Source organism: Macadamia integrifolia, unplaced genomic scaffold, assembly GCF_013358625.1.
Source record: "Macadamia integrifolia cultivar HAES 741 unplaced genomic scaffold, SCU_Mint_v3 scaffold580, whole genome shotgun sequence".
Classification (NCBI taxonomy): domain Eukaryota; kingdom Viridiplantae; phylum Streptophyta; class Magnoliopsida; order Proteales; family Proteaceae; genus Macadamia; species Macadamia integrifolia.
In genome coordinates, this window is record NW_024870492.1 from 284,268 (window position 1) to 293,377 (window position 9,110).

The following is a 9,110-nucleotide window of genomic DNA, read 5'->3' on the forward strand; positions in this document are numbered from 1 at the left end:
GGGAGTGATGAAGACAGGAAACCTACCTTGGGTTGTGTGTGTGTGGATAGCAACTTGTACAAGTCCCAAGCTCCTCCACCTTCTTCCTTCTTCTTCTCCCTTCTTTCCTCTTCTTTCCTTTCTTGATAAGTGAGGAATGAGCCTTGAGGGCTCATTTCTATTCATAGGCAAGGGCCACTGAGGCCTGTTTGCCTTGGTTAAGTTAACTTTACGAAACCCATTAACTTCTCCTTTGGTCCATGCGGGCTAACCACCTTGACCTCTTAAGGTGTTAATGGATCTCAATAAGTGCTGAGTCATGTGTAGAGAGATATATTGTGAAGTATAAACACGAAGCACAGGGCCCCACAGACAATAATCTATTCTGGGGAAATACAGATCCACTGGTAGATGTCACAGGTAGATCAATGATCAAATTGGTACGTCATTTCTGTATTGTCTAACTGGATTTTCTACAGTACTCTTGCCTACTTTTTTTTTTTTTTTTTTTTGGGGTAGGGGGTGTTTCCCATAGGGTTTGTGCACAATAAAGTGATATTTTTCTACCATGCACAATAGGTTAGGTTACTACCAAACATCCGGAAGTCTATTTGGATATCTTCCTGCGCTCTTTTCACACCCTGGGCATGTGCATGGAGGATCAATCCACCTATCTAACTCATTGACTGCTACCGTCCACAAGTAACCAGTATTGACGATCTCTGGATCAGCACCTATTATGAAAAGTTCAAATTAGACCTGATTTGGGCATGGGTGTAGCATTATCATGCTGTCTTAGTTCAGGCTTGGATATGACAGAATGAAATCTTAAAAGAAAAGTGAAAGTCGGAAATAAACATGATGACTATAAACAAATTTTTTTTTTGTACAAATCTTTTTGTATGCATTGTTGATATATATATATATATATATATATTTTAATTAGAGTAGTAGATTACCGGAAATGTGCGAGCTGCCAACTCTGCCAAAGTTAGAATTAACAACTTACTGAATTTGAACATATAAAACTGGTGCATTTTTTATGTAATTGAATCTGGTTCACCATTATGCACAGGTAATCCGAGAGCTCAGCGGAGTGATTCTCACACGGGCCCCCAAGCTTTGTAATTTTGTGGAGTGGAGAGGATTCAAAGTTGTGTATAAAAGGTACTAAATGAAATTCTACCTCCAGATTCCATTTTGATTTTGGATGCTTCTTATTTATGCTAGGCAATGGAATAATTGATATAGTTCCTATAAAATCATGTGCAGATATGCAAGCCTCTATTTCTGTATGTGCATTGACCAGGGTGACAATGAACTGGAGGTCCTTCAAATAATTCACCACTTTGTGGAAATACTGGATCGCTATTTTGGCAATGTTAGTGAACTTAACAAGAAACCATCATTTAAATGATGTATTCGCATCCTAAATAATAATGTTGTCTTTTACTTGACTGTTATAATTAGATATTTGTTTAATTTTATATATATATTTTTTGCAATCTTGTTAGGTCTGCGAATTGGATTTGATCTTTAATTTTCACAAGGTATGTTCCATTATTCACTTTGATGTCTAAAAGCATCGTATTTATTTTTCTAAAATGCTACCCTCATGATTCTTTGAGCTTCACAGCCCAATCTCAATGTCCAGAAATTAAATTCTATTTTTCCACCCCCTTATTTTTTTTAATGCAAAATGAAAATAACATCAACTATAAAGATAAGTACATACATCCTTCGTAACCATATCAGACTGTTTTTCCCTCCTGGCTTTACTTGCCCATTTATGAGCTATATAGATAACCTCTCGAGGATTTTACAGATCTTATCAAGTCAAAAGTTTTCATCAGAGTAGAGATATCTGATAAGAGATTAAATACTTCCCATGGCCAACCTTGTTGTGTATCTTGCGTCAGCCAGTCCACAGCTCATGCAATCCATCCAAATAGTCAAAGTTGTGCAGCCTTGTTCTTTGGCTCTTTGCATCCCTTGTAGTTATCCCCAAATCTCCGATTCCTCTGCCAATCCTACAAAACCATTGTTCATATAAACAAAAGCAAATTGAGAGTAACTTATTAAAACAGATTCCCAGCTTTTTGCACCTGTAGCAGGTTCATAACTACCTTCACAAATGAGGATATGACCTTCCCCTTCTGATAACCTTTGGTAGTCCTCACAGCATGGACAAGCATTGGCAATAGGTATATCAGTAGTAAGTCTATTAGAAGTAAGAAGCAGCAAGGATAATTCATTGGACCACTTATAGATGAGCTGTACAACATGGTTAGGATTGAGTTTATCATGTTTAAACAAAACCTCATTCCCGTGCATCCAAACAAAGTGAAAAGAGAGAGCAAGAATAGCCACAAGATTCCTTTTTAGAATTTTGAAAGAGGAGTAGAAATGAAAATGTTAAACAAATCCAAAATAGAATTAGCCTGGAGGATTTCCGCCCTTAGTCCTAGCGGCCCAGCAGCATGAATCCCCTTAAAGAAGCTATAGGAAAGGAACAGATGTCAATCAGATTCAATTCCCCTAGAACAGAAGCAGCATATATGATCTTTAGGTAAGAAAACATTAACTTATATTATTAGTAGTCGCACGATTAACCAACACTTTCTACAAAAGTAAACAAAATATAGGGTGGATATTCAGGTGCCAAGTAAAACTCCATACTTTCCTATCTACACAACTGTTGACAGGTCCTAACCTAGCTTGGTACAATAACCTTATTGCAATCTTAGTATTAAAGGTTCCTGTTTTACTAAAGGACACACCTAAGCTGTTGGGGGTTCACTGTTCTTGTATTCAGTCCCTTGCATAAGTGGGCTGATTCCGAAGGGTCATTAAGAGGAATCGGTCCACCTTGCACGTTATCTTCGTTATTCGGGGCCTTGTCGAGCTAGCAGGTCAGTGATGAGGGTTCGGGGGTGGCAGTCCCCGAGAACTTGTTTTAGGGCTATATGGGTATTTCAGTAAATGACTTGTATAGGGTTTCACTATATTTGTAGCAAGGGTTCTTTCTTTGAAATCAATTTGAGAGAGGTGTGAGGTCGAGTGACTGTAACCCTATTGTCCATCGATAGTGAAGCAGATCTCATCTCACCATGGATGTAGGAAATCTTGCCGAACCATGTAAATCTTCGTGTTTGCATTATTTGATTATTTGTTTGCAATTTCCAATATTTTCTGCATCGTTTTTTCTATGCAAGCATCAATGTGGTTATGATTATATATATTTATTTATTTATTTTATCGTTTAAATTTTGAGTGTTGGTCTTTGCCAACTGAACGACCCCACTTGGGTTCATTATGGTTATGAATTTATAATTGGTTATAAGAATTTTTCATGTAGCACGCACCACTTCTGGAGAGAACATAGATTGCAAGACATTGGCATTCCACATACCATGCACCATAAGATCACTAACAGTCAAGGGACTGGGGTTACTCCAATTGGTTATAGGTGCCCTAAACCCAGGCAAAGAGGGGATCCAAGGGTAAATGTTAATGTTTCTTCTTGAACCTACTCTCCAACACACAATCTTCTGTAAGAGAGGTAAAACTTTCACTATACTGTTCTAGACCACGGGACCATGCCTGGATAAGGTGGTCACATGAAACAAATCATAATGGTGAAAATATTTACATTTAAAAATTTTAACCCATAATTCATTATGATGAGAGAGAATCTGCCAAGCTAACTTAAGGAGCAATGCTTTGTTATTTACAGAAAGAGACCTGAAACCCAGACCCCCAACCAGTTTTGGCTTACAAACAGACTGCCAGCTAACAGCACTCCACTTCCTCTTACCTTCTTCCTCTCTCTAAAACTTACCATTAATAGAATCCTGCCTATTACAAATCTTAGCAGGCATCAAGAAGCAAGACATCCAGTAGGTCAGAAAATAACTAACTACAGTCTTAATGAGGATAGACCTCCCAGCTTGCAACAACAGAGGTATCTTCCAGTTCCCCATTTCCTTTCCAGTCAGCAGAACGAGCATAGACCAATCCCTAGTCTTATTACTAGTAAACTTCATAGATCCCCAAATAGAAGGTATTATCTAAAATCGTATTAATACCTAAACTACAAACAACGTCATTTTTAATATCTGAACATACATGTTTACTAAACAATACACCACTCTTTTTAAAATTAATTTGTAACCAGAAATGTCTTGAGACAAATTCAAAATGGCATGTAAAGTATAAATATCACTTTTATTAACTCTACAGAAAATAAACGTCTCATAAGCAAACAAAAGGTGAGTGACTTTTGGACAATGTCTACCAATCTTAGCACCCTTAAACATATTTAGATTCCATATGCATTCAAGATGCGAGAGAGACCTTCTGTGGCTGCAATAAACAAAAATGGACTCAAGGGGCAGCCTTGACGAATATCACGTGAAGGTTCAGAAAAAGCAAAAGACTACTACGTTCCATTTTAATAGAGTAGGAAACTGACGAAAGGATGTGATTAATCATATCACACCTAGTTTGACTAAAACTTAAAATTCAATGATAGCCCTTTAATGCCCCCATTCTATCCTAGCATATGCCTTCAACATGTCTAATTTAAAAGCAATCCATCTTCTTTTCCCTTTATGACTTCTGAGAAAGTGAAAATTTTCTTGTTCTACAATAATATTATGTGTAATCTGTCTATCCTTAATAAAAGCACCCCATTTTATGGGGCTCTTGATGCCAATGATCCCTTGTGCTTGTTGGTATAGGGTAGTGAGCCACTTAGTCCTTACTGTGAGGCTAGCATAAACCCTTCATTTTTTGCTGGTCCTTAGATGACATTGTTTCTGTCCATCCATGGAGGTCCTTGCTCAGCTTGCTGATGCAGATAAGTCACTTAGTGGGCTTATTTTATTGGAAAGCCTTGGGTTGGGTTATGTATGTGTTGGGCCTTTTATTCCATAGGTCTTCTTTATAATAGACCATTTTAATGGGCCTAAAATATTGGTAGAAAGTAGGAAAACGAGATTTAATTCATTAGTTTTGTTAGTCTTATTTTGAGTCTATTTTCGTTGTTATTTCAGTTTTTTAGTCGGTTTAGGTTTTCCAATTAGTTAAGGATTGGGTTAGGCCTTTCTTTTTTGGTGTTTGAGTCCATTTTGAGTCTTTTATATAAGTTTGTAAGGGGCTACAGAATTGTACACGAATTTATTAATGAAATTACAGCTTTGTACTCCCAAAATTATGAGAAAGAATTGTTCAACAGCTGAGATCGTTGTGGCCTGTGGGTGAGAGGCCTAGGCTGAGATAGCCATTCCACCCTCCCACCCACATCTATCCCATTTCAATCTTTCTTATTTTCTTATTTATTCTTTCATCATCTTCTTCATCCAACAAGAAGTATGTTTTCCTTGAATTTCTTAAAATCTTCTCGAAGGTTGGATGTCACACGTTTTTTTCGGATTAAGAAATTCAGTCATCCAAGCCTACTCAAATTTTGAGTAGGCATTCAAGAGCCCTAATTTGGAGATCGATTTAAATTTGGGCCATTTCTGATGGCTTGGTTTTCAGATATTTGCAAAATACCACTTCTGCCTTTCCCTTCTCAAGATTGGGAAAAAATTATTGTTTGGTGTTCAAATAGTTATTGTTTTGCTTCCATATGTTGATTCAAGCTAACTCTTGAAACCAGAGATTGTTTGTACATTATTACCCTTTCTTAACCTTAATTTGGGTTGGACATTACTGTTTTGCCTCTCACGGTTATTGTTTTGTTTTTACTCCGTAGTTGCTGTCTTATTTCACTAGAGTCTTCATTATCTGTATCTGGACCATCCTTTGAGTATAGATCCTTGTCAACTGGCTACTGTTTTGATTCTTTCAAATATAGTACTGCATTACTTGCACATCACTCAGTTCAGTTAATCCAAAAACCATGCAACTTACTGAACAATTTGAATTGATGTGGAGCTGGATCATGTCCATAATAACTTTTAAGGACAACTGCTGTAATGGCATTCAGGGGAGAGATTCTTCATTCTTTATTCTTTTGTCCTTTCTAATTTGAAATTTCACAGGCATACTTTATACTGGATGAGATTTTGATTGCCGGTGAACTTCAAGAATCAAGCAAGAGAACAATTGCAAAGCTTATAGATGCACAGGTATGTTCCATCATTTAAAGGTTCCCATGTGTTATATAAGATTCACATGCTTTTTGAGGCGAATTGGTTATTGGTTGCACAGGATTCTCTTGTGGAGATCGCCAAAGAGCAGGCCAGTTCAATAAGCAACATGATTGCACAAGTGACAAAATAGAGCATCCGCAATTCTTTATCATCTTTGATGAACATCTTATCTAATTAGTTGTTTTATTTTATAGTTAGAACATGTATGATTCATTTATTTCATTCATTCAGAAGAGGGGAAAAATATCATAATTGTTTCATAGTTAGGACATGTCATGATCCATTTGTTTCACATGTCCTTACTCATCTAATTCATTGTCATTTTTCTTTGAAATTATTAGACTGTAGCTCGTCCAATCTCGTAAGTCTATTCCGATTAGTTGTTCAAATTGACATCAGTGATGGTTTTCATGCCAAGGTTTGTGTGGTTTCTTATGGCAGTTCAGATTAGCCACATCATCGTTAGCCAAAAAAATAAAAAAGCCACATCATTCCTCCACTTGGCTGCAAATGGCTATTGCACAAGTGAGTAACATTTAGCCAGTCAAGGTCACAAGTGCTTGCCACATGATGGTCATTCGGAGGTCCAGGTGACAGAAGACTCGCTCATTTCACTGGTCAAATTTCAACTCTTGAGTAAGGAAAAGACGTGCTTCCAATTTATTTCAAAATGATAATAGGGAAAATGATGTATGCATTGCTGTTATCACACACTCTCGCTTTCCTGACACTTTGATACTCTTATCATCGACCATTTGAGCCCTTTGCATATGAATCCTGAAGCACCCCTCTTGTGTGCCCATTGGTTTGGCATGAGGTTTGCCAATACGCGTGCTTAGTATTATAAAAATGCCACTTGGTTTTGTTAATAAAAATTATTGGATAGGTAGACCTGAAATTTTCCCCCGTGTTGAGTTTTAGTCCAAACAGTAATGGTTTGTAATCTCAATAGTTTGTAGACAATGTTTTCAGCCTTGAGGCCAAAGGTGTCTAGGCTTGGTACAGGTAGATCGAAGAATTTATTAAGTGAAAAATAAAATCAAAATCTGAGGATTAGGTGCATGGCATACATGGTTGCATGACCTTGGATAGAAAACCTACTGGAGGGCAAGGATCTACATTGTTGACCCATGTGGCTGAGCTTCTCTTGACTTGTGCGGGGTATGTTTCTTTCTTTTTACTCTCATCTTTCATATTTTCATTTCTTCCTTCCCCTTGATTCAATGTGGACCTTTTTTTCTATTTCATTGCTTTTTTATGGATCCATGTAGCTGATCCCGGGATATAGTTAAGTTTGTTGTCGTTGTTTGCATATATGAATGGATGGCTGTAAATGTTTTTAGTCCAAACCGGAATTCGTAAATGAAAAATAAAACTCAAATTCTGAGGGTTAGAGTGCTTGGCATACATGGATGGCTGACAATGTTTTAGTCGAAGCAGATTTTGTCAAGTGGAACACAAATTCTGAGGGTTATGGTGCATAGCATCATACATGATTGGCTGAAAAACGGAAAGCTTTGTTTCAACACTTGATATAGGTCTTGAAATTCAACATGTGGATAATGTGACCAAAGACTTGTCTACTTAATGGTTAGAATTGCCACATAATCTACCAGTGCTCTTAAGATTGTAGAAGCAATGTTGCAGAAAAAGATTTGTTGCAATGTAGCTCCATAGGGACCATAATAAAAACGCAAGACATATTTGCAGAAATATATATTTTAGGCCCTATCCACATGGTTAAAAACTTTTTCCTTCATGGTATTATTGTATAACTTTTAAGGACAAGTTTCATTACACCCATGGGGAAGAACACCTTCACAAGCCATCAATGTCAGTTTGACATGGGGATGGGGTAGTTTCAATGCTATGCAATAGGATATGAGAAATAACGATAACATAGGAGTCCGATCAAATATTCACATCACCAGAACTTTAATCTTAATCAAATGTTCTTACATCACCAGAACTATGCAAACACATTGGGGGTTGATGAGCGAAATTACTGTAGTGTAAAATTCTAAATTTCTTCTCATAGACAATCACGGGAGGGAAAAAAAAATCCCCTGGGCGCATGCAGCGGTGCGACGAGCATTCGCTGGTAGGAATGAAATAGGGGCATGTCATCTTGGCCGTTCGATGTTCACCGTTCCGCCGCACCCACGGCAGACAATCATCGCCCTCAGGCGAGTCATCCTCCGCAATCGTTTCCTGAAATGTTCACAAACGAAACCATCTTTAACAACTTGTAATAAAAACTATAATTTGAGGAGAGAGAGAGACGGTTCCTCCTGTGCGCTAGCATCTACCAAAGAGAGAGTCTTTTGCGTCGGTGTTGGACACAAGACTTCGCTAACCATCCATCCGCATCTCCAGAGGACGGGCAATGGTTGATCAATGGCACCAAATGGCCCAAGCCTATTGATGGCAACGATTCCATCTGAGGCCAGCAGAGCACCACCATGGGAGTATCAAAGATGCTCCAAGTAACTATTCCAAACTGGAGATGGATGACGATGATGATGATGATGATGATGATGGTGATGATGATAAGGGAGTGATGGAAGCGATAGTTTTGTGTCCATTACTGACTCATAAGACATTCCCTTGTTCTTCAAACTTCAACTCGGAAGACCTCCGGCAAGCTCGGATTAAGATATCAGGTGTATATATAGCCTTATCTAAATAAATAGTTTAGTTTTCTCAAGAGTAATTGTCCACGGGTTAGTACGTACTATCAGCAAGGGCAGTGCACATGTGCTCTAAATGTAGTACAGTTTATTAGTACATTTTGATCTCTATCGTACTACTTACCCCACTTTCCAACTTCCTGTTTGTTGGTGAGAGAAAAAACAACGGGAGAGAGTTTTCCGTCCCTGCGTCCGCATATGGCCAATACTCAGAAGCATCAATAGGGGAGGGATTTGGGCCTTTCATTGGGGTGAGGCGGTCATTTTGTCCCTGTTGGCT

The 9,110-nt window shown here is 38.0% G+C and overlaps 1 protein-coding gene and 1 long non-coding RNA gene across 2 annotated transcripts; one reads left to right on the plus strand and one right to left on the minus strand.

Annotated features, from left to right (window-relative positions):
- Positions 1–390: 390 nt before the first annotated feature.
- LOC122069331 (AP-1 complex subunit sigma-1-like) lies at positions 391–6,474 on the plus strand. Its single transcript, XM_042633314.1, has 6 exons — positions 391–399; positions 1,055–1,146; positions 1,252–1,360; positions 1,494–1,529; positions 6,030–6,116; positions 6,199–6,474. The coding sequence occupies exons 1-6, from the start codon at positions 391–393 to the stop codon at positions 6,268–6,270; spliced, it is 405 nt and encodes a 134-aa protein (XP_042489248.1). The 3' UTR covers positions 6,271–6,474.
- A 1,548-nt stretch (positions 6,475–8,022) lies between these two features.
- LOC122069330 lies at positions 8,023–8,804 on the minus strand. Its single transcript, XR_006137435.1, has 2 exons — positions 8,450–8,804; positions 8,023–8,351 (listed from the first exon to the last, which is right to left on the minus strand). It is a non-coding gene; the product is annotated as an uncharacterized LOC122069330 (long non-coding RNA).
- Positions 8,805–9,110: the final 306 nt, after the last annotated feature.

Coding starts and splice junctions, on each gene's coding strand:
- LOC122069331 (XM_042633314.1), top strand. Junction 1,147..1,251: donor TTCAAAGTTGTGTATAAAAG/GTACTAAATGAA, acceptor AATCATGTGCAG/ATATGCAAGCCTCTATTTCT. Junction 1,530..6,029: donor TGATCTTTAATTTTCACAAG/GTATGTTCCATT, acceptor GAAATTTCACAG/GCATACTTTATACTGGATGA.